We start from the raw sequence: 25,031 nt of genomic DNA on the forward strand, positions 1-25,031 counted from the left end.
TAGCAAACCAAAATGGGAAGATGTTGCTTAAGTCCGCTGAACTTGAGCTGCCTTAAACACCACATGGATACACAAGGAATCCAACCAGCAACCAGTTTTGAAGATGGAACACAAGGATGTATAAGCTCTCAGGGAACCACGTTCCAGGAAGACTGCTCTTCTGCTTTCCAAGTGCCAAGGATATTCTTCCAGTCCATCCTTAACTTGCTCTCTTCACCCAGGGCCAGGTCCAAACATCACAATTAGGAGTGCAAGAAAATAACTCAGCTACTCCATCCTGGCTAGCAAAGAACCAAGCTCCAAGATACTATTTATGTACCAAGGACAGATTGAGTTATAAAGGGGTAAGGGGCAGAACTAGAAGAAAGAATGGGTAAGTGGCAGAATTCTAGATGAATCTACTGTGATTGGCTGTCCTATGGCAGTGCAATTTATATACATATTTGTTGGCCAGGAAAACAATCTTATATAATAGATACAAATATCTCTACCTTACAGGTAAGCAAAAGGAAGCTCAGAGTCACAGTAACTTCAGAGTCCATGCTCCTAATAACCATGCTTTATAGTTCCCTACCAAGTACAGGGCTCCAAGCTGGAAAAGAAAGCCAGTTCTCCATTTGAAAAAGCGAATCAGGGCAAAAATAGTCCCAAATCTAGTCTGTCAGCACAGAGAACTATTTGCAGTTGGAATTAGGCCCCAGTATTTTTTTTTCAAGTAGTAGGCTCCCTCCCTTTCTGCTACCTATGGATGCAATTTCCAGTCCTTTCTCCAAAAGAAACATTTGGCTTTCTATAGAGAACCTCTGAGACCTCATGTGACTGAATATGGAAGAAGGGGAAAGAGGTCCTCATTACATCCCACCCCAACACTCCAATGGGGAAGCTGAGGTTAGGTCCCTGTAGATCTGTTTATTTTAGGAGGTACTTGATTTTGAAGCATTTGTTCCAGAAATTACCCACTATGACCCATCAATAGCAGCTTTCAACAGCTCTTCCCGGGTGGCCTTGTCTCTTTAAAATTTCATTTCCTGTTGGAAAAGATAAACAAGTAACTGTTTAATGCCACTGACCGGACTCATTTAACAGAAAACTGGGACCTGAGTGAGAGTGGGGATTGATGGGTGGAACACAGCAGCTGGGTGGAGAGGAGAGAAAGTCATTAAAGAAAACCAAGCGATGAGTTTTATTTTATTGTTTCTCTATGTGAGGGAACATGTCCCACCGGACAAGGGATATGAATGCAAGGGAGACAGTGCATTCAACTGCTATTTCGGCATGGATTCCTGGACTTGGTGCTTGGAGGAGCTGGTGGGAATTGTGGCACTTCATTCACCAGCTGTGCCCCCAGCCAAGTCCATTAACCCCCATGAGCCTCAGCTGCCTCATCTGTTCTACCACACAGATCTGTAGCCTGGATTTGAACACAAGCGATTTAACACCAGGTATCCTACTACATACCAGGCATTGTGTTTAATGATAAGGGTATAACAACAGGTAAGAGAGCCCCTGCCCTCAAAGAGGCAGATGCAAAATACATTATTTCAATACAGCATGGTATGGAAGCCACACATGAAATACGGTATGAACTGTATTATCCCACCTTAAAAATAAGAAAACAAGGACGGACTTGAGAGGCTTGCCTAAAGTCACATAGTAAACAGGTTGTAGAGTTAGAATTCAAACCAAGTCACCCTGGCTCCAGAGATCATTCTTTTATCTACCATATTACTTCAAATCTCTATTTCAGCTCATTATTTACTCTCTTTAGCTGGGTGCATCCCGTGTTTAATCCACTCAATGAATTTTTAGTTTCTGTAACTCTATTTTTCAATTCTGGAATTTATATTTAGTTCTTTGAAAATCTATCTGGTTTTTTGTTCTTTCCCTTTAGTTTCTATTCCCCTTTTTCACCATGATTCATTTTAAACATATGAATCATGTTCTTTCAAGTTGGTCTATTGTTTGTAGTTTCTAAGGTATGAACTCCTCCATGTATTTTGCCTGCTGACTCTCTCATGGTGATTTTTTTCCCTCATTTGCTGAGCTATAATTTTTTAAAGTAAGCTCAACATTAGCAGGGTTTTTTTTGTGGTGGTGGTGGTTTTGTGGTTTTAATTTGTTTTGTTTTTGTTTTGGTGGCAAACCCACATGCAGTGGGATGATGAGATATTTTTATGAGCTGGTTTTAGGTTGCCTCTGTCAGGATCTCATAGTTTAATCAATTTCAGACCACGTTTTTATGTTATTATCTTGGTTTATGGCTTGTGAATTGCATGAGAAGAATGCCAACCCATATCCACAGATAGTACAGGTTGAGGTTCAGATTTCTCATGGGTGACTCTTTTCCACCAGTAGCCTAGCGTGGTTTATAGACTTCTATAGCAAATCCTCAGCAGACGTTTTATTTCATGCTTGGACCAACCATTTCTCACTCACAGTCTCATACAAATAAACAAAGGGAGTTTGTTTCCTGTGGTCTCAACTCTGATCCCCTATGAAACACTGAAGATCCAGCCCTAAATTTAGGACCATACACATTCCCCATATTTCATAGGACCTTTTGCTTGATTCCTCCTCACTGCTCACTGCTTACTGCTCGAGCATTGAGCTTCCTCTTAATTTCTGGCATTTGGAGATTTCCCCATTTTGCATACTAGTTTAGCAATTGGACTTTTTCATTGTATATTTCCATCAGCATCTCCCTGGGTTTTTTGGGGATTGGCCCTCCACAGTCTAATCTGTGAAACTGACCAGAGGGCTCTGATCATACAGTTATCTGTCACTCCCACTAGGGTGTAAATTCATGGAGGGCAGGGACTTTTGACGGATTCATCTTTAGCCCTAATTCTGCCCAGACCACAACAGAAATGAACATTTCACTAATGAATGAATCAATGAATTAATCAGCTTTCATTCTCATTCAAATTGGGAGTTAAATATCCTTTACTATCTTTTAGAGAAAGATGACATCAAGAATTCCTCAAAAGCCATCCATGCTCTCTGGAACATCTTTGTTTATGAACAAACAAAGGAATCTGGGGCCTGCCTTTACCCAGTCCTTTTGCCAGAGGTCCATGACTATAGACTCTACTTCTTTCTTGAAGGGGGATCCACTGCTGATTGCAACTCTGGTCTGGTGGAAATTTCAAGTCCAGCAGGCTGGGTTCCTAGCTGATGGCTCTGCTGCCTTTGTAAGCACATACTGATACCCTTCTATAGTCATAACTGGGACCTGTTCAATAACATGCATTGTGTGATGATGTAATTTTTCTTTTAACTCCATAAGGAGCTGTGTAGATAAAGTACACACACTCAAAAGCACTTACACATTGTCCCTAGAACATTAGTGCCTAGAACAGAATAGTCACTAATTTATAATTTAGCATCCTTTATTTCTTCTTTCCCACTTTAAAAATTTTCATAAATATTCACTGAAAATCTACTGCCTTCCAGACATTGGCTAGGTGCTGAGGATGGAAAGGAATAACACGTAGTCCCAGTTTTAATCCTCTTGATTAGAAAAGGAATATCCAAATCAAATTTGACAATAGAAAAAAATTATCCTAACTGACTATTTTAGTTTCTTGGCTGCTAAAACAAGGACCGTATGATGGACTGGCTTAACAACAGGAATTTATTTCCTCATAGTTTCAGAGGCTAGAAGGCTAGTCCCCTCCTCGGGCTGGTATTTTCTGGCTGGCCTGCAATCTTTGGGGTTGTTTGGCCTTTCCATCACATGGCAATGCACATGGCAGCACCTTCCCTTTCTACATTGAGTTCCGTTGGACTTCCTGGCTGCTTCTGTGGTTTGTCTCTTTCTGTGGTCTTCTGTGTATGGTCTCCAGTAATAGGATTAAGACCCATGCTGGTTCAGTTGAGCCACAATTTAACTGAAGTAACCTCATCAAAAGGTCCTATTTACAATGGGTTCACACCCCCAGGAATGGATTAAGATTAAGAACATGTTTTTCCGGGGTACAAAACTCCAAGCCACCACAATGACCTTGGATTTAGGTTGAAAAAGTCATCTTATTTCATTCCATCACCCGCAAATCCTAATAATGTACAACTTTGGCTTAGTTATGTTAGCAAAATAACTCTGCCCTACTGCTATTATATAAAATAAAGCTGTCTCCCCTCAGAGAAGAAAAACAATTTCTAGTAAATATATTGGCAAAGAGAGCTGATCAGAAAAGTAATTTTTTGCAGGGACTTTTAAAATGAGTTCCTTTTACCACTGTAAAATCCCGGCACCTAGAATCATGCCTGGCCTAAAGTAGATACTCATAGTATATTGAATGTAACTATTTGCACACATATGTGTGAATGTGGCCCCTCACTAGGTAAGATGTGGCTCAGAATTCCATACACACTTGAAAATTTCCTAGGAGAAAGGGTCTGTGATAGATTTTGTGATGGAGATCTCTGTTCATCTATCCCCAAAGAAATCCCACCCACAAGGAACTTCCAGACTTAAGGAAGAGATAGATGGGTATATAAATGAGTCAACTTAGAAAATGCTAAGAGGACACTGAGATTGCAAAGATGGAAAGGCCACCATCTGGTGAGGAATTAGACAAGACTGTGGATAATACAGAATTTATTCAAATTGAAGGTTGAAGGTTGTGAATTTGTAGAAGGGAGATAGGGAGGACTGACAAGGAAGGAAGTGCAATCCAGGTGAAATAAATGGCTTAAACAAAGGCAGAGGGCAGAATAGTGTAGGATACATAAGGAGAAAAAGAAAATTTGCTGCATTGCAAGGGTGTCAAGGGGACTAAAGAGAAATATCACTGGAAAGATAGGTTGCACCAGATAGCAAGAGCCTTTGAATTTTCCTGATTTACCATTCCACGGCACAGGATCTCTACAGAGTAGCCAGTGCTTAGCATATGGCTGGGTTTCATTAATACGAAACAGCAAACCTCAAAGCAGGAACCCCAGGAACCTGTTCCCCACGTGCACACAGGAAGCTGCCATCTGCATGAGCAGGCAATTACAAACATTCCGAATACTCTGTCCTGAACCCTGCAAGCACATCAAATATTCATTGTAAAAGGTCACCCAACACACAGCTCTGATCAATCCAGGCTGAGGCAGAATCAAATCCCCTAAATAAGATCCACTGGATGCAGTGTCAGGAAGGTCAGAAACGACCCTATTTCACATCTTGAAACATTTTTACCATGTGGAACATTTTAGAGGAAGAAGGGAAAGGAAAGAAGAAGAAAAAACACTTTCCAGAAATAACAGAATTCCAAGTAATTAAATGTTAAATGATCACAAAATAAGCAGGGAATTTATTTTGGCCCCCATGTCCTTCTAATGATCTAAAAAGCAGTTGATTTCAAAGAAGGCCATGCCAGGATTAAAACTGGAGTTTCACACTTCCCTTCCTTCGCTTCCCTTGCGTCCCCATGATGTACCTTTGTCGAGTTCACTCGAAACGTTCCATGATGAGGTAGGCACTAACTCAGCAGTGACTGACAACTCGGTCTCTGAAGAGAAAAAGCAGGGAGGGGAGAAAGACAAGGGCAATATTAAAAATAGCAACTTATGAGCTGTTAGAAGCATTACAGGAGATTTCCAAAGGTCTTGCCTTCTAAGAGAAACACTGCAATCCCACAAGTTATGAAACTGGAACGGTTGCTCTGGGTTGCCAGGCAGAGATGCTTGCATTATAGAAGCCATCCAGATGAGCAATCTATAGGCCAGATTTGAAGGTTTTTACTTCACAACACTTGCTTGAAAATTAAAGGAAAAATATTTCATAAAGAAATACAAATCCACAGAAAAGACCCAAACATTCTCAAACATAAACCTTTCCTTTCCTTGTTAGAAAACCAATCTTAGACGAATATATTCAATAATTTTTCCATGAAAAATAAGAACAATCATGCTCCTGCTGCCAATTTCATTTGTTGTGTTTGGGAATTAGTGGCATTTCTATTAATAGTGAAATCCATTACTCAGCATTAAAAGTTTAAGTCAAAACAAATGAAAACTTGTATTTTCATACAGACATCACTTGGGGTAATGAAACCAAAGAACTTCAAAGATCTTTTTTTTTTAACTCCTGCCACAGTCTAAAGGACATAACGCATTATGAAGATGTAAGCATCTTCAATAAAATATTGTAATATACAGATGATATGCTTGTTGTGGTTTTGAAAATGTAAGTGATGACGCCATTCTATTAGAATATTTTAATATGGTTGCATGAATACCTACTCAGGCCATGTCTTCTCACACACATGCACGCACACACACCCTCTCACAATATTACAGAACATTAATGCTGGATGGGATCTTAGAGAGCTTAAGCCCTTAGATATATGGCCAATCTGCTGTCAATTCTACCTTCTTCAATCCAGGGTAGGCATCATTATTGGATTCTAGTCCTTTTCACTAGCAAAGCCAAGGATCTGCCTTGGAGTCTTTTCAACTCAGTGCTCTAAGTAGCCCCTGAAAATGGGTCTGAGCTGGCACACAAGATGAACTCTTCTAAGTGGAAAAATTAGGCTTTAAATCCAGGTCTGTCTGATTCTACCTCCCACAGCCCTCAGCAGCAAGCATTACCTAGTGCTCAAGTCTTTGTGAAACCTGATTTTTTTTTCATTTTACCTCTGGCTTCACCCTTTCACCAAGATAAGCACAGTTTCTACCTTTCCTTATTTGCTGATGGTGACTGCCTGCCAAAAGACCACAGAAGTCACATACCATCGTCACCAACTGAGCTTTGCCAAGGACAGGATGTTTAGAAACTGATCCCTTGCAACGTCCACTTCTAGTTTGTCTATGGGTCTCTGATTAACCTGCCACACAAAGCAGAGACAAAAGGGTTGTTTGGTTTGTGCAGATCTCCTTAGCTTACCTCTTCTCCTGTCCTAGAAGCAGGTGGGGAAGGAAACAGACAAACCACATGTACCTGTCCCATCCCAAATGGCCCCATTCTCCTCCTATATACTGAACAAAAAACAACATTGATTTTTTTCAGGAGATCTGAAGTCAGGTGGTCAATATAGTAGGGATCTTAAAACATGTAAAGATCCAAAATATGAAAGCAAAAGGAAAAATTTACCCAACTAGGAAAAATGCTTCACACAACCCACGGTAGAATGCAGTATTGCTATGATCAACCACATGTCCTAGGAATGGAATGTTGGCGATTTCATCAAGAAGAGCAGAAGAATTAATGTCTCCATTGTAGGATCTTTCAACCCACCCCACCCTGACTCTCACTCTGCTGCATCCACTTTGGCTCTTTAAATAATGGCCCCTGTTTTGCAGTATTATGGACTACTGTGATTCACCTTTTAAAAGGCCTGTAGTAGCTCTCCAACACTCAAACTTCAGGGAGCTTGGACATAAAAGCATGGCACAAAGGTGGCATTTCATGTAAGGAAGCAAAGGTTGGGGAAGTGGTGAGATTAAGACAGACCTTGAAAATTCAATATTTGCATAGCTTCATCTTACTGCTGCTCCTGGTTAAACTGCCAGAAATATAGGTTTCATTTCATACTACTAATTTTATAGAAAGTTAGCTATATGTCATTTGATTTTTCCAATCCTAGTTTCAATTGCTGATTAAACATAATGTGGGACTGATGACAAATGAAGAGATTCTTGGCACTACCAACAGTGAAATCGTCCCCCACATGACCCTGGACACTAACTACCACCCAGTTCTTGGGCCACAGCACATATAATTTCAATTCAAAAGCTCATTAAGTAATTGTGCTGATTCTGAGGAATTTTGTTCTCTGCCTATAGATCCATTCTTTTAGATAACCACATGTTCAACTGCCCAAATAAACTGATAATAAAAACAGATAAAATATTCTAAAATATGAATAACCTCCTTGAAAAATAACTTCCAAGGCCACCACATATTTTTAAGAGAACAGTTGACTATTATGTGAGGTGTTTAATATTAGTAATTCTCTCTCATAAATATGATGTTTAATAGACTTTTTTTTTTCTGAAAAGAAGGTTGAACTTTAAGTGAGAAAAACTGAGCACATCTCAATTTAAGCTCCGTCGGTTCCCGGACCACATGAAACTTTGAGAAGAGTCACCAGCCCACCAGCCTCAGCTCTGTGGGATCTTCACAGGCACATTCAGCTCCTCTCCTGTACTTTCCATCCTGCCAGGAAGATGGGACATTTTTCAAGTATATTTAAAACCAGGCTAGAAGGTTCTCTTGGTATAAAATCACATCCTAGCAAATCTATATGTGCCAATTAGGAGGCAGCAGACTGTGCAGTGGAAATATACACCTGGATTAAAATTCTAATTTCTGCCACTTACTAATTTTGTCATTTTTTGTTCTCTATTTTCTGATCTGTAAAATGAGGACAATAAAAAACAGCTCACAGGACTGCGGTGAGGATTAAATTAGATCATGGACCGAAAGGGTCCCGTATCGTTTCCGCCATTGAGTGGACACTCCAGGTCTTTCATACCTTCTCCTCTATCCAGGAGAGCAGGTGCTAGCTATCCTCAAAGTGGACATACCTGGTTAGCTGCTATAGCACTGTCTATGTTTAAAATAATGCATTTGTCATGCTTTTAGAAAGATTCTATTTTACAGGCCTCACGAATCCAAGCCAATCTATTTATTTTGTGAGGTTTTCCTGAATTGTCACCATGTTTCTAAGAACATACATTTTTTACACAATTTAAGCGAATCAAGCATGTTTTTTAAAAACTCCAGGCTTTACCTTTTCTGACCTCTGTAGGGGGGCAAACCTCAAAAGCAATTCTTCTGCCAATTTGATCAATAGGAGCTATATTTTTGCAATTGCTCTGATGATTGACTTTCTGGCACTGATTCTGCAAAGCCCTACGGTTTTGGTATTTAAGCCGGGACAGTGGGAATGTTATTTGGAGGGAAGGAAAGAAAAAACAAAAATCCTGAATCCTTCTCATGGATAAATGCCTGTGTTCTCTGAGAAGACTGGTGGTTCATCTCAGGAGTTAGCAGAAAGAAGCCCAGTGTTCACAGGCTGCAGATGCACTTCTAGGAAGCATCCAGCCATGCCAAATCCTGAATCCTAGCCCACGGAGACACACAGTTACACAGTCCATCATACTTCTGAGAGTGATGGTTGGCCCAGTGGCTGCAAGAACCAAGTGTGAGTGCCCCAGTGCCTTTCTTGACCACAGGTTACCAAGTCCCAAAAAATTATACTTGGGTGGGCCTTAGAGCCCAGGACTTGTTTATCAAACTTCTTTGAACTATAAGATTCTTTGGAAGTGTCATCAGAAGGGACAGTAGAGGATTTAGGGGCAGAGAGGACAAATGTACAAGACTCCAGACTCTGCTTCAATGAGAATAACTCTTTCATCTGTTGTACATATTCATGTGCAGTGGAAAAGGCTCTGATGCGTTAAGAAAAATTTTTGAAGCCTACTGCAGTATACTCTTCTAATTTCAGAGGTCAAGAAATGGAGGCCCATAGCAGTCAAGTGATTCAGCCAAGATCAGAGAAGTTCTAAGACAGAGTCAGGTCTTAGAAATAAATAGATGCTGCCTTGCCGCTGTGGTCAGAATTCTCTGTCTGTGTCCCTGAGATGTGAGATGTGATGTATATTCTCAGAGGCTAAGTTCACAGAGATACACTGTTTGAGTGGGCTGGGGAAGATGTGTTCCAAACACTTAGGGTCAAATCTCAAAAAAGGGATGCTTGTTCTTCCTTTGATAAAAGAAAATCTCTGCTTGATCATTTGGGTGAAGGGCTGACAGCTCCAAGATCTTTGGATGCAGTGTTTTTTTAGACATTATAATGGGGAAGGCTCTCAGCCTTGGTTCCTTTCTCTCCTCCATACCTCAGAGGAGGAGGCTCCACAGCCAGGAATGTCACTGTGATGGTTAGGTTCTGGTGTCAACTTGGCCAAGTGCTGATGCCCAGTTGTTTGATCAGGAAAGCACTGACATGACCATTCTGGAAGGATATTTCGTGGATAGTTGATAAACTGGAAAGCTGGTGCATTAAATCAATAGTCAGTTGATTGCAGCTGTGGCTGTTTACACCTACAACCAACTAACGCATGTCTCCCATCAATGAGATAATCCAATCAGCTGAAGACTTTTAAGGGCAAAGAGAGGCACTTTCACTGCTTCTTCAGCCAGCGAGCCTCTCCTATAGAATTCGTCCAGACCCTTCATCGGAGCTGCCAGCTTCACAGCCTGACCTACAGACTTTGGACTCTTTCATTCCCACGGTTGCATGAGACAATTTTATAAATCTCATATTTACAGATCTCTCCTATTGGTTCTGTTTCTCTTGAGAATCCTGACTAACACAGTCACCTTAATGTGGTGACTGTTTGGTAAAGTCGGATTCTTATACCTTGGAAGGGCAAGCAGGCTACATTCCCCAGAAGCCCAAGGCATCACTCTGGCCCTGGACTCACAGTCACCCCATATCTAGGATCCTGTATGAGGAGTCCCCTACACTCTGGGGGACTTGGCTTAAATGCCAAGAAAGAGGGAGGGTGGAGTCTCTGCCCCTGTAAGGGAGAGTCAAGAATGGAGAATGACTAGGCTCAGCATCTTTGACAGCCTCATCATTCTCAGGGCCTAAAATTTGGATTTCTGATATAATCTCTAAATGAAGTTATTGAATACGGTCTCTGAGAAAGAAAATGGCACATATTTATAAACCTCTCATCTATTACCCAACCATACTAATGGTATTGCATATGAGATGATATTTTTAAATAAAACTTGTAATTGCTTTGTAAATAGAATAATTACGTTGCATTATATTGTACTTGTGGCAAAGACATTAATTTGTTGAAGAAAAAATTTAAAGTATACCAAAATTTGTGGCATTTTTCATATTTCTATAGAGGGAACTGCAAAAACAGAAGAAGTTGCCCAGGATTTTTCACTGTCTCTGCTTGAGATGAAAATAATCTGAAAGAGATTATAAAATCTGTGGGCCTTCACTTAGCTCCTCTGAGACACAACCCTGGGCTCTGGCTTATTTAGCATCTCAAGGGAAGATGTCTGCTGGACTCTGCCCATGTCTAGACATCTGCTCTCTCTGTCAGCACTCCAAGTATCCGTGTCTCTGTCAGCACTGAAGCAACTGTTCTCCAAGTGTCTGCATCTGAGACACTCCAAATGTTTCCCCTTTTAAAGGACTCTAGTAAACAAATCAAGACCCACCTTGAATGGGTGGAGTCACATCTCCATCTAATCAAAAGGCCACACCCACACTTGGGTGTATCATATCTCCATGGAAGTAATCTAATCAAAAGGTCACACCAAAAACTGGCTTGTATCACATCTCCATGGAAATAGTCTAGTCAAAGTTTCGCACCCTAAACAATAGGTCTGCCCTCACAAGATTGAATCAGGATTAAGATAGGGCTTTTCCGGGATACATAATAGTTTCAAACTGGCACAATTGATTACACAGCAGTTTAGATACAGTTTAACATATAATTACTTAACCAAAAGGTGAGAAATCACATCGACTACAGACAGAGTCATGAAGTCACTAAAAATATTTTAAAAAGCAGTTAAAGGCCATGGTGAATAGAATGAGAAGAGCCAATACACACCAAATAGGACTTACAAAGGGAGAGAATATAGAGAATAGAGGAGAGAATGTTTGAAGATACAATGGCCAAGTGTTTTCCAGAATTAAAAAAGTAAATGGTATTGCTTTAGATAGAAATAGCACACTTTATCCTGAACAAAATTAATGGACAGACTTCCGGAGAAGATGGCGGCTTAGTAAGACGCGCGGATCTTAGTTTCTTCTCCAGGACAGCTACTAGGGGAGTAGAAACGATACAGAACAGCGCCCAAAGCCACAACAGAGATAAAAAAGACAGCATACCCCATCCTGGAACGGCTGGCTGGCTGGCTGAGAGAAGCAGCTCGGGTGAGATCACCGAGGCGCGCGGGCCTCACCGGGCGGGGCGGCAAGTGGCCGGAGTCACTCCCTTCCCCCTTCCCGGGCCGGCTGGGAGAATTGGAGAGGCGGTCCCCTGAAACCGCGGTGGCTGGCGCCCACACCACGCGCAGCCCCCCGGACCAACTGAGAGAATTGGATCGGAAATCCCCAGGCCGCGGAGAACGGTGACGGGTGGGGGAGGCCCCTTCCAAACCCGTGACTCCCCGGGAACGTGTACTCTCCCGGGCGGGCCGCTGCCGCTGGCGCCCTCCCTCCACACTTGTCGCCCCGGGCCAACTAGGAAATTCGGACAGGCTCTTTCCCGGGCTACAGCGGCCAGCAACGCTCCCTGCGTTCGGACCCCGGGCCGGCTCAAGCCGCTTCGGCTAGCGAACCTCCCGGACGGCGAGAGTTTTCCAAAGTTAAAGACCCCACAGCACCTTTTACTGGTGGGACCCGCAGACAAACGTGTGCCACGAGCGCCACCTACTGGGCAGGATAAGAAAAACAGAACCCAGAGATTTCACAGAAAAATCTTCCAAACTTTTGGATCCAATACCCAGGGAAATCTGTCTAAATGCGCAGACGCCAACAGAAGATAACGGATCATGCTCAAATAATTGAAAATATGGCCCAGTCAAAGGAACAAACCAATAGTTCAAATGAGATACAGGAGCTGAGACAACTAATGCTGAATATACGAACAGAAATGGAAAACCTCTTCAAAAACGAAATCGATAAATTGAGGGAGGACATGAAGAAGACATGGGCTGAACATAAAGAAGAAATAGAAAAACTGAAAAAACAAATCACAGAACTTATGGAAGTGAAGGACAAAGTAGAAAAGATAGAAAAAACAATGGATACCTACAATGATAGATTCAAAGAGACAGAAGATAGAATTAGTGATTTGGAGGATGGAACATCTGAATTCCAAAAACAAACAGAAACTATCGGGAAAAGAATGGAAAAATTTGAACAGGGTATCAGGGAACTCAAGGACAATATGAAGCGCACAAATATACGTGTTGTGGGTGTCCCAGAAGGAGAAGAGAAGGGAAAAGGAGGAGAGAAACTAATGGAAGAAATTTTCACTGAAAATTTCCCAACTCTTATGAAAGACCTAAAATTACAGATCCAAGAAGTGCAGCGCACCCCAAAGAGATTAGACCCAAATAGGCGTTCCCCAAGACACTTATTAGTTAGAATGTCAGAGGTCAAAGAGAAAGAGAGGATCTTGAAAGCAGCAAGAGAAAAACAATCCATCACATACAAGGGAAACCCAATAAGACTATGTGTAGATTTCTCAGCAGAAACCATGGAGGCTAGAAGACAGTGGGATGATATATTTAAATTACTAAAAGAGAAAAACTGCCAACCAAGACTCCTATATCCAGCAAAATTGTCCTTCAAAAATGAGGGAGAAATTAAAACATTCTCAGACAAAAAGTCACTGAGAGAATCTGTGACCAAGAGACCAGCTCTGCAAGAAATACTAAAGGGATCACTAGAGTCAGATACGAAAAAACAGAAGAGAGAGGTATGGAGAAGAGTGTAGAAAGAAGGAAAGTCAGATATGATATATATAATATAAAAGGCAAAATGGCAGAGGAAAATATTATCCAAACAGTAATAATACTAAATGTTAATGGACTGAATTCCCCAATCAAAAGACATAGAATGGCAGAATGGATTAAAAAACAGGATCCTTCTATATGCTGTCTACAGGAAACACATCTTAGACCCAAAGATAAACATAGGTTGAAAGTGAAAGGTTGGGAAAAGATATTTCATGCAAATAACAACCAGAAAATAGCAGGAGTGGCTATACTAATATCCAACAAGTTAGACTTCAAATGTAAAACAGTTAAAAGAGACAAAGAAGGACACTATATACTAATAAAAGGAACAATTAAACAAGAAGACATAACAATCATAAATATTTACGCACCGAACCAGAATGCCCCAAAATACGTGAGGAATACACTGCAAACACTGAAAAGGGAAATAGACACAAATACCATAATAGTTGGAGACTTCAATTCCCCACTCTCATCAATGGACAGAACATCTAGACAGAGGATCAATAAAGAAATAGAGAATCTGAATATTACTATAAAGGAGCTAGACTTAACAGACATTTATAGGACATTGCATCCCACAACAGCAGGATACACCTTTTTCTCAAGTGCTCATGGATCATTCTCAAAGATAGACCATATGCTGGGTCACAAAGCAAGTCTTAACAAATTTAAAAAGATTGAAATCATACACAACACTTTCTCGGATCATAAAGGAATGAAATTGGAAATCAATAATAGGCGGAATGCCAGAAAATTCACAAATACCTGGAGGCTCAACAACACACTCTTAAACAACGAGTGGGTCAAAGAAGAAATTGTAAGAGAAATTAGTAAATACCTCGAGGCAAATGAAAATGAAAACACAACATATCAAAACTTATGGGATGCAGCAAAGGCAGTGCTAAGAGGGAAATTTATTGCCCTAAATGCCTATATCAGAAAAGAAGTAAAGGCAAAAATGCAGGAATTAACTGCTCACTTGGAAGAACTGGAGAAAGAACAGCAAACTAATCCCAAAGCAAGCAAAAGGAAAGAAATGACAAAGATCAGAGCAGAAATAAATGAAATTGAAAATATGAAAACAGTAGAGAAAATCAATAAGACCAGAAGTTGGTTCTATGAGAAAATCAATAAGATTGATGGGCCCTTATCAAGATTGACAAAAAGAAGAAGAGAGAGGATGCAAATAAATAAGATCAGAAATGGAAGAGGAGACATAACTACTGACCTCACAGAAATAAAGGAGGTAATAACAGGATACTATGAACAACTTTACGCTAATAAATACAACAATTTAGAGGAAATGGACGGGTTCCTGGAAAGACATGAACAACCAACTTTGACTCAAGAAGACATAGATGACCTCAACAAACCAATCACAAGTAAAGAAATTGAATTAGTCATTCAAAAGCTTCCTAAAAAGAAAAGTCCAGGACCAGATGGCTTCACATGTGAATTCTACCAAACGTTCCAGAAAGAATTAGTACCAATTCTCCTCAAACTCTTCAAAAAAATCGAAGTGGAGGGAAAACTGCCTAATTCATTCTATGAAGCCAACATCACCCTCATACCAAAACCAGGCAAAGATATTACAAAAAAAGAAAACTACAGACCAATCTCTCTAATGAATATAGATGCAAAAATCCTCAACAAAATTCTAGCAAATCGAATCCAGCAACACATTAAAAGAATTATACATCATGACCAAGTAGGATTCATCCCAGGTATGCAAGGATGGTTCAACATAAGAAAATCAATTAATGTAATACACCATATCAACAAATCAAAGCAGAAAAATCACATGATCATCTCAATTGATGCAGAGAAGGCATTCGACAAGATTCAACATTCTTTCCTGTTGAAAACACTTCAAAGGATAGGAATACAAGGGAACTTCCTTAAAATGATAGAGGGAATATATGAAAAACCCACAGCTAATATCATCCTCAATGGGGAAAAATTGAAAACTTTCCCCCTAAGATCAGGAACAAGACAAGGATGTCCACTATCACCACTATTATTCAACATTGTGTTGGAGGTTCTAGCCAGAGCAATTAGACAAGAAAAAGAAATACAAGGCATCAAAATTGGAAAGGAAGAAGTAAAACTATCACTGTTTGCAGACGACATGATACTATACGTCGAAAACCTGGAAAAATCCACAACAAAACTACTAGAGCTAATAAATGAGTACAGCAAAGTAGCAGGTTACAAGATCAACATTCAAAAATCTGTAGCATTTCTATACACTAGTAATGAACAAGCTGAGGGGGAAATCAAGAAACGATTCCCATTTACAATTGCAACTAAAAGAATAAAATACCTAGGAATAAATTTAACTAAAGAGACAAAAAACCTATATAAAGAAAACTACAAAAAACTGCTAAAAGAAATCACAGAAGACCTAAATAGATGGAAGGGCATACCGTGTTCATGGATTGGAAGACTAAATATAGTTAAGATGTCAATCCTACCTAAATTGATTTACAGATTCAATGCAATACCAATCAAAATCCCAACAACTTATTTTTCAGAAATAGAAAAAACAATAAGCAAATTTATCTGGAAGGGCAGGGTGCCCCGAATTGCTAAAAACATCTTGAGGAAAAAAAACGAAGCTGGAGGTCTAGCGAAGCCGGACTTTAAGGCATATTATGAAGCCACAGTGGTCAAAACAGCATGGTATTGGCATAAAGATAGATATATCGACCAATGGAATCGAATAGAGTGTTCAGATATAGACCCTCTCATCTATGGACATTTGATCTTTGATAAGGCAGTCAAACCAACTCACGTGGGATAGAACAGTCTCTTCAATAAATGGTGCCTAGAGAACTGGATATCCATATGCAAAAGAATGAAAGAAGACCCATGTCTCACACCCTATACAAAAGTTAACTCAAAATGGATCAAAGATCTAAACATTAGGTCTAAGACCATAAAACAGTTAGAGGAAAATGTTGGGAGATATCTTATGGGTCTTACAACTGGAGGAGGTTTTATGGACCTTAAACCTAAAGCAAGAACACTGAAGAAGGAAATAAATAATTGGGAGCTCCTCAAAATTAAACACTTTTGTGCATCAAAGAACTTCATCAAGAAAGTAGAAAGACAGCCTTCACAATGGGAGACAATATTTGGAAATGATATATCAGATAAAGGTCTAGTATCCAGAATTTATAAAGAGATTGTTCATCTCAACAACAAAAAGACAGCCAAACCAATTACAAAATGGGAAAAAGACTTGAACAGACACTTCTCAGAAGAGGAAATACAAATGGCCAAAAGGCACATGAAGAGATGCTCAGTGTCCCTGGCCATTAGAGAAATGCAAATCAAAACCACAATGAGATATCATCTCACACCCACCAGAATGGCCATTATCAACAAAACAGAAAATGACAAGTGCTGGAGCGGATGCGGAGAAAGAGGCACACTTATCCACTGTTGGTGGGAATGTCAAATGGTGCAACCACTGTGGAAGGCAGTTTGGCGGTTCCTCAAAAAGCTGAATATAGAATTGCCGTACGACCCAGCAATAACATTGCTGGGAATCTACTCAAAGGACTTAAGGGCAAAGACACAAACGGACATTTGCACACCAATGTTTATAGCAGCGTTATTTACAATTGCAAAGAGATGGAAACAGCCAAAATCTCCATCAACAGAAGAGTGGCTAAACAAACTGTGGTATATACATACGATGGAATACTATGCAGCTTTAAGACAGGATAAACTTATGAAGCATGTAATAACATGGATGGACCTAGAGAACATTATGCTGAGTGAGTCTAGCCAAAAACTAAAAGACAAATACTGTATGGTCCCACTGATGTGAACAGACATTCGAGAATAAATTTGGAATATGTCATTGGTAACAGAGTCCAGCAGGAGGTAGAAACAGGGTAAGATAATGGGCAATTGGAGTTGAAGGGATACAGACTGTGCAACAGGACTAGATACAAAGACTCAAAAATGGACAGCACAATAATACCTAATTGTAAAGTAATCTTGTTAAAACACTGAATGAAGCTGCATCTGAGCTATTGGTTTTTGTTTTGTTTTGTTTTGTTTTGTTTTGACTTTACTGTTATTACTTTTATTTTTGTCGCTATATTAACATTCTATATCTTTTTCGGTTATGTTGCTAGTTCTTCTAAACCGATGCAAATGTACTAAGAATTGATGATCATGCATCTATGTGATGATGTTAAGAATTACTGATTGCATATGTAGAATGGTATGATTTCTAAATGTTGGGTTAATTTCTTTTTTTCCGTTAATTAAAAAAAAAAAAAGAGAGAAGGGGTAATTGGAGCTGAAGGGATACAGACTGTACAACGGGACTGGATATAAAAACTCAGAAATGGACAGCACAATACTACCCAATTGTAATGCAATTATGTTAAAACACTGAATGAAGCTGCATGTGAGGTATAGGTTTTTTGTTTTTTGTTTTGTTTTGTTTTGTTTTCTTTCTATTATTGTTTTAATTCTTATTCTGTTGTCTTTTTATTTCTTTCTCTAAATCAATTCAAATGTACTAAGAAATGATGAATATGCAACTATGTGATGTTATTAAGAATTACTGATTGTACATGTAGATTGGAATGATTTCTAATTGTTTTGTTAATTCTTTTTTTAATTAATAAAAAAAAAAGTCAGCAAGAGATAAACTCCTAAAAAAAAATTAATGGACAGATAGGTATAAATGATAGATAGATACATCTATACCTAGACAACTCTAATAAAACTGCAAAATATTAGAAGATACAATTTGAAAAATAACTCAAAAGATAGATTGCTTCCAAAGGAACACATAAAAACTTTATGGATAGAAGCCTCCTTAACAAAATAATAAATGTCAGAAGACAATGGGATGATAATGTCAAAAGACTAAAGTATTCAACATTGCCAAATTTCATCCCCAAATAACCACCATTCAAGAATGAGGATAGGGTGGGCCATGATGGCTCAGCAGGCAAGAATGCTCGCCTGCCATGCCAGAGGACCTGGGTTCGATTCTTGGTGTCTGCCCATGTAAAAAAAAAGAGAATGAGGATAAAACAAAATATCTTTATACAGCAAACATTTCTGAGAGTATTCAATTCACACACTTTAAAAAACTTTTTATTTTGAAATAATTACAGATTATTTACCGAGAGGTCCCATATAACTTTTGCAGTTTCCTCCAATGATAACACTTATATAATTATAATGCAATACCCAAACCATGAATCTGACCATGGTACAATGTATATGTATAGTTCTATGTCATTTCATCACAGCTGTAGATTCATATAACCAGCACCAGAATCAAGATACAGAACTTTTATTCTATCACTTCAAAGCTCATTCTCATGCTACTCATTTTTCCCCGCATGGGCAGGCACTGGGAATCGAACCTGGGTCTCTGGCATGGCAGGCAAGAATTCCACCACTGAACCACCATCGCACCACCCCATGCTACTTCTTTATAGTCACCCCCATTCCCCTACTCCCAACCATCCCTAACTGCTGACAACCACTAATTTGTTCTACATTTTTATAATTTTGTCGTTTCAAGAATGTTATCATATAGTAGGAAACTTTTAGAGGTTGGCTTTTTTTCACTCATAATAATGCCCTTGAGATCCATACAATTTGTTGCATTTATCAACAGTTTGTTCTTTTTTAGTACTGAGTAATATTCCATATCATGGATCTAGCACAAAAGGCCTTTTCACCTATTGTAGAAATGTAATTGTTTTCAGTTGCTGGCTGTGCTGGTTTGAACCTCTTGTGTACCCCAGAAAAGCATAATCCTCATTCAATTTTGCTGGGTGGTATTTTTTTTATTGTTTCCATGGAAATATGACCCACCCAGTTGTGGTTGGTAACCTTTGATTAGATGGTTTCCATAGAGATGTGTCTCCCCCCCCCCCCATTGAAGATGGGGTTGCTTACTGGAGCCCTTTAAAATGGAACCATCTTGGAAAAAAAGCAACCAGAACCAATAGAGTCCACACAAATCAGAGACCTTTGGAGACAAAGAAGGAAAACACCCCTGTGGGAACTTCATGAAACAAGAAGCTTAGAGAGAAAGCTAGCTGATGTCACCATGTGCCCTCCCCTCCCAGTTGAGAGAGAACCCCCAAACTTCATTGGCCTTTCTTGAGTGAAGGGAACCTCATGTTGGTGCCTTAATTTGGATATTTTCATGGTCTTAGAATTGCAAACTTGCAATTTAAAAAATTCCCCTTCTAAAAGCTATTCTATTTCTGGTATGTCTCATTCCAGCAGCTTCCAAACCAGAATACTGGCTACTACACATAAATTTGTTATAAACTTATTCACAGGCTTTTGTGCTCAATTATTTATTTCAGGAAGAAGGAAACTGAATTGGAAGGAAGGAGTGGCATGCAAGAAACAAAAATAACCAAATAAATTGGAAATATGCTGAAAATTTTAAATAAGGCTTGACTCTAGAAATAAATATGTGATAAGACACACAACAGAGGTAAGTAAAGGGTGCTACAGCAGCACTTAGGTAAAGTATACAACTGACCTGGAAAGAGGAGGAGGCCACAGGGACAGTGGATGGAAAAGAGCATTCCAGGCTGAGAGGAACCCTGGGTATTAGAAAGACAATGGCACACTAGGGGAAGTACAAATAGCTCAATAATGGCCATCTCAACTACAGCAAGAACAACTTTTCCAAGAGGTAAACAAACAGTAATTTTCAACTCTAAGAGCTTCAAGTTTTGTTTTCGTTTTTTTTTTTTTTTTAAAGAAGAAACAAGATGGAAACATCCCTAGTGACGGGGGAGGTAGAATCTCTTCAGGGACATTCCTGAGAGAAATTTCAAAATGGATTAAGTGTTGATCTTTCCAAGGAGAAGTTCAAATGAGTATACCCAAGGTTAGCACTTCTGCAGTCATCCATGGTGCCGCTAGTTAATAGCTGTCTTGTTCATCTCCATATCCCTTGCTCAGGGCCTGGCTTGGTACTCAATAGATTCTTAGTGCAATTAAAGAATGAGCTTATTTCTGGCTTCAGAGCAAGCTGCCAGACACAGAGTAAAGGAAAGGAGGAAGTATGTTGAAAAATGCTTAGCTCAGAAATTGGTCTTATCTCTCTATAGAGATTCCATTTCATTTCCTTTCAGTAGTTGCAGATGCCTCAAGTTTCTAATGACATCAACAAACTTCACTCTTTTCTTTTGGTTTTCACTTTACTGCCCTTCTTTATATGTGCTTTCCCTCAAAAGTGCTTCCTGGCAGTTTTTTTTCTTACTCATCCTGTGCGTCATCTATCTTTGTCTTCTGGCGTTTGCCATTTCAGTTTCCCTTTTGTATAGTGCACGTACACTTTCATTTCATATTCTATAATCGATTTTACAATAAAAATCTATTACCCCATAATTGTTGCTGGCCAATTCAAAGTCACCTGTCACTCAAAAGAAATAAGAGACCCAAAAAAGGTGCTTTCCAAGCTGCAATTCCATGGCCACGTCAGAATTTAACCTTGACTTTTGCTAATTAAATGTAGTCTTGGTGAAGACCTTTACACAATGGGAATGAAGTTGTGTTGGGTTTTCCCTTTAGCCCCAGTATATTAACAGACAATTTGAAAACTAGATGGTCACAGAGGATTTGTTTAATAATTCCTTTCCTGTATCTAGGGTTAAATGCTATTAAGTTCATTTGTTTCTTCACTGATCTATCCATCCATCCAATCATCCACCCACCCATTCTTTCAACAAATATTTACAGAGGACCTACTCCATTCTAGATCCTATGCTAGGTGCCAAGTAAACAAAATCAAGATAATTCCTTACTTCATGGAGCGCACATCTGGTGGAGAAACAGAAAGTAAACAAATAATTAAAATATAGTGTGATAAGTGCTTTGATGGGGAAGAAAAAGGACTTAGCGTGATCTTTGAAAATTCTGTCCTGATCAAAGATTTTGTTGATGAATTTTATATGGTTTAGGAAAGCCAGATATTTAGATAGACACAAGCAGCCTTTGGATAATCTAATCTCATCCTTTGAATAAAATACAATTTTATTCCAGAAGTCAACAAAGAGCTAAAACCCATTGAGATCACCACCCTCCTAGAAAGATCCCTATCACCCTTAGAGAAGACACTCGGCAACGGTTATTTCATCTGCCATGATCACATAACTGCCCTTGCCTGAAGAACTTGGCTACTCAAGAGCCTTCTATTAGAAATAGGGAATGCCTCTCCTAGTGTGCCTGTTTGAAAAGATTTATGTACCCTAGAAAAACCATGTTTAAATCCTAGTCAATCTTTTTTTTTTAAATTTTTTTTATTAATCAAAAAAAAGAAAAGAAATTAACACAACATTTAGAAATCATTCCATTCTACACATGCACTCAGTAATTCTTAGTATCATCACATAGATGTATGATCATCATTTCTTAGTGCATTTGCATCGATTTAGGAAAAGAACTAGCAAAACAGCAGAAAAAGATATAGAATGTTAATATAGAGAAGAGAATTAAAATAATAATACTAATAAAAATATATATATAAAAAAAGGAAAAAGAAAAAAACAAAAACAAAAGATACAAACAAACAAACAAAAAACTATATTTCAGGTGCAGCTTCATTCAGTGTTCCAACATAGGTACATTACACTTAGGTATTATTGTGCTGTCCATTTTTGAGTTTTTGTATCTAGTCCTGTTGCACAGTCTGTATCCCTTCAGCTCCAATTACCCATTATCTTACCCTGTTTCTAACTCCTGCTGGTCTCTGTTACCAATGATATATTCCAAGCTGATTCTCGAATGTCGGTTCACATCAATGGGACCATACAGTATTTGTCCTTTAGTTTTTGGCTAGACTCACTCAGCATAATGTTCTCTAGGTCCATCCATGTTATTACATGCTTCATAAGTTTAGTCTGTCTTAAAGCTGCATAATATTCCATCATAGGTATACGCCACAGTTTGTTTAGCCACTCGTCTGTTGATGGACATTTTGGCTGTTTCCATCTCTTTGCAATTGTAGATAATGCTGCTATAAACACTGGTGTGCAAATGTCCATCTGTGTCTTTGCCCTTAAGTCCTTTGAGTAGATACCTAGCAGTGGTATTGCTGGGTCGTAATCCATTCTGCCAGTCTATGTCTTTTGATTGGGAAATTCAGTCCATTAACTTTTAGTGTTATTACTGTTTGGATAATATTTTCCTCTACCATTTTGGCTTTTGTATTTTATATATCATATCTGATTTTCCTTCTTTCTACACTTTACTCCATACCTCTCTCTTCTGTCTTTTCGTATCTGACTCTAGTGCTCCCTTTAGTATTTCTTGCAGAGCTGGTCTCTTGGTCACAAATTCTCTCAGTGACTTTTTGTCTATAAATGTTTTAATTTCTCCTTCATTTTTGAAGGACAATTTTGCTGGATATAGAAGTCTTGGTTGGCAGTTTTTCTCTTTTAGTAATTTAAATATATCATCCCACTGTCTTCTAGCTTCCATGGTTTCTGCTGAGAAATCTACACATAGTCTTATTGGGTTTCCCTTGTATGTGACAGATTGTTTTTCTCTTGCTGCTTTCAAGATCCTCTCTTTCTCTTTGACCTCTGACATTCTAACTAGTAAGTGTCTTGGAGAACGCCTATTTGGGTCTATTCTCTTTGGGGTGCGCTGCACTTCTTGGATCTGTAAATTTAGGTCTTTCATAAGAGCTGGGAAATTTTCAGTGATAATTTCTTCCATTATTTTTTCTCCTCCTTTTCCCTTCTCTTCTACTTCTGGGACACCCACAACACGTATATTTGTGCGCTTCATATTGTCATTCAGTTCCCTGATCCCCTGTTCAAGTTTTTCCATTTTTTTCCCTATAGTTTCTGTTTCTTTTTGGAATTCAGATGTTCCATCCTCCAGTTCACTAATTGTACCTTCTGTCTCTTTAGATCTACCATTGTAGGTATCCATTGTTTTTTCCATTTTTTCTTCTTTGTCCTTCACTCCCATAAGTTCTGTGATTTGTTTTTTCAGATTTTCTATTTCTTCTTTTTGTTCAGCCCATGTCTTCTTCATGTCCTCCCTCAATTCATTGATTTGGTTTTTGAAGAGTTTTTCCATTTCTGTTCGTATATTCAGCATTAGTTGTCTCAGCTCCTGTATCTCATTTGAACTATTGGTTTGTTCCTTTGACTGGGCCATATCTTCAATTTTCCGAGCGTCATCCATTATTTTCTGCTGGTGTCTGGGCATTTGATCAGATTTCCCTGGGTGTGGGACCCGGCTGGTTGAAAGGTTTTTCTGTGAAATCTCTGGGCTCTGTTTTTCTTTTCCTGCCCAGTAGGTGGCACTCGTGGTGCTCGTCTGTCTGCGGGCCCCACCAGTAAAAGATGCTGTGGCTCCTTTAACTTGCCAATCCGAATCTCGCAGTCGGCCCGGGAAACCGCGCATGGAGGGGTTGGTCGCCGGCTGCCCTGGCTTGGGGGAGTGCCGGTCCAAATTGCCCAGCTGGCCCGAGACACCAAGCATGGTGGGAGGGCCCCGCTATCCAACGTTCCCAGTCAGACCGGGGAGTCACGTGCGTGGAGGGGACCCCAGTTGCCAGCCGCCCCGGCCGGGAAAACACGTGCCCCTCAGGTATCTCACCGCAGCGGATTCTCCCTGCCCGTTTAGCTGTTCCAGAATGGGGTACGCTGTCTTTTTGGTCTCTGTCGTGGCTCCGGGAGCTGTTTCGTATTGTTTCTGTTTCTTTAGTTACTGTTCTGGAGGAGGAACTCCCTAGTCAATCTTTTGAGAGCAACCATTTCTTCTAATTCCTATTCAGAATTATAGGGTGGAAACTTGATTAGGTTATCTCCACAGAGATGTGATTCACTCAACTGTGGGAATTAGCTTTTGAATAGAGGGAGATGTGACTCCACCCATTTGAGGTGGTTCTTGATTACTTTACTGGAATCCCAAGAGGAGGCATTTTGGAGAAAGCTTCAGAACAATAGAAGACCAACAGAGCAGAGTCACAAGAATGATGAGAGCAGCGTCACAAGAATGATGAGAGCAGCAGAGACATGAGAACTACAGGAGATGAAGGAGAACACCCCTGGGGGAGCTCCATGAAGCAAAAAGCCTGGAGAGGAAGTGAGAAGACATTTCCATGTTCGCCATGTGCCTTTCCAGTTGAGAGAGAACCCCTGAACTTCATCAGCCTTTTTTGAGTGAAGGTAATCCCTTTTTGGTGCCTTAATTTGGACATTTTTATAGACTTGCCTTAATTGGGACATTTCTCAGCCTTGGAACTGTTAACTAGCAATTTATCGAATTCCCATTTTTAAAAGCCATTCCGTTTCTGGTATATTGAGTTTCAGCAGGTAGCAAACTATAACATCTAGTTTTTGTGATTTGGTCCTAACCCTATGCACTTCCTAAGTCAATTTTTCAATGAGGACTGGCTCTTTAGTGTTTTATCTTCCTAGCGACATATAAAATCTGCTTGGAGTTTGGATTCCTGCTTAAAAGATTTTTAAATTTCCAGTTGCTTTACCTTTCTAATTTA

At 39.5% G+C, this 25,031-nt stretch overlaps 1 protein-coding gene across 1 annotated transcript in view; it reads right to left on the reverse strand.

The window, feature by feature from the left end:
* ROR1 (receptor tyrosine kinase like orphan receptor 1) overlaps positions 1-25,031 on the reverse strand; it is a 432,218-nt gene that overhangs the window by 171,580 nt on the left and 235,607 nt on the right. The window contains exon 2 of the mRNA XM_077119359.1: positions 5,427-5,498. Coding sequence (XP_076975474.1) covers positions 5,427-5,498 — 72 coding nt within the window. The remainder of the gene's footprint in view (positions 1-5,426; positions 5,499-25,031) is intronic.

The sequence above is a fragment of the Tamandua tetradactyla genome, chromosome 11 (genome assembly GCF_023851605.1).
Source record: "Tamandua tetradactyla isolate mTamTet1 chromosome 11, mTamTet1.pri, whole genome shotgun sequence".
Taxonomy (NCBI): Eukaryota; Metazoa; Chordata; class Mammalia; order Pilosa; family Myrmecophagidae; genus Tamandua; species Tamandua tetradactyla.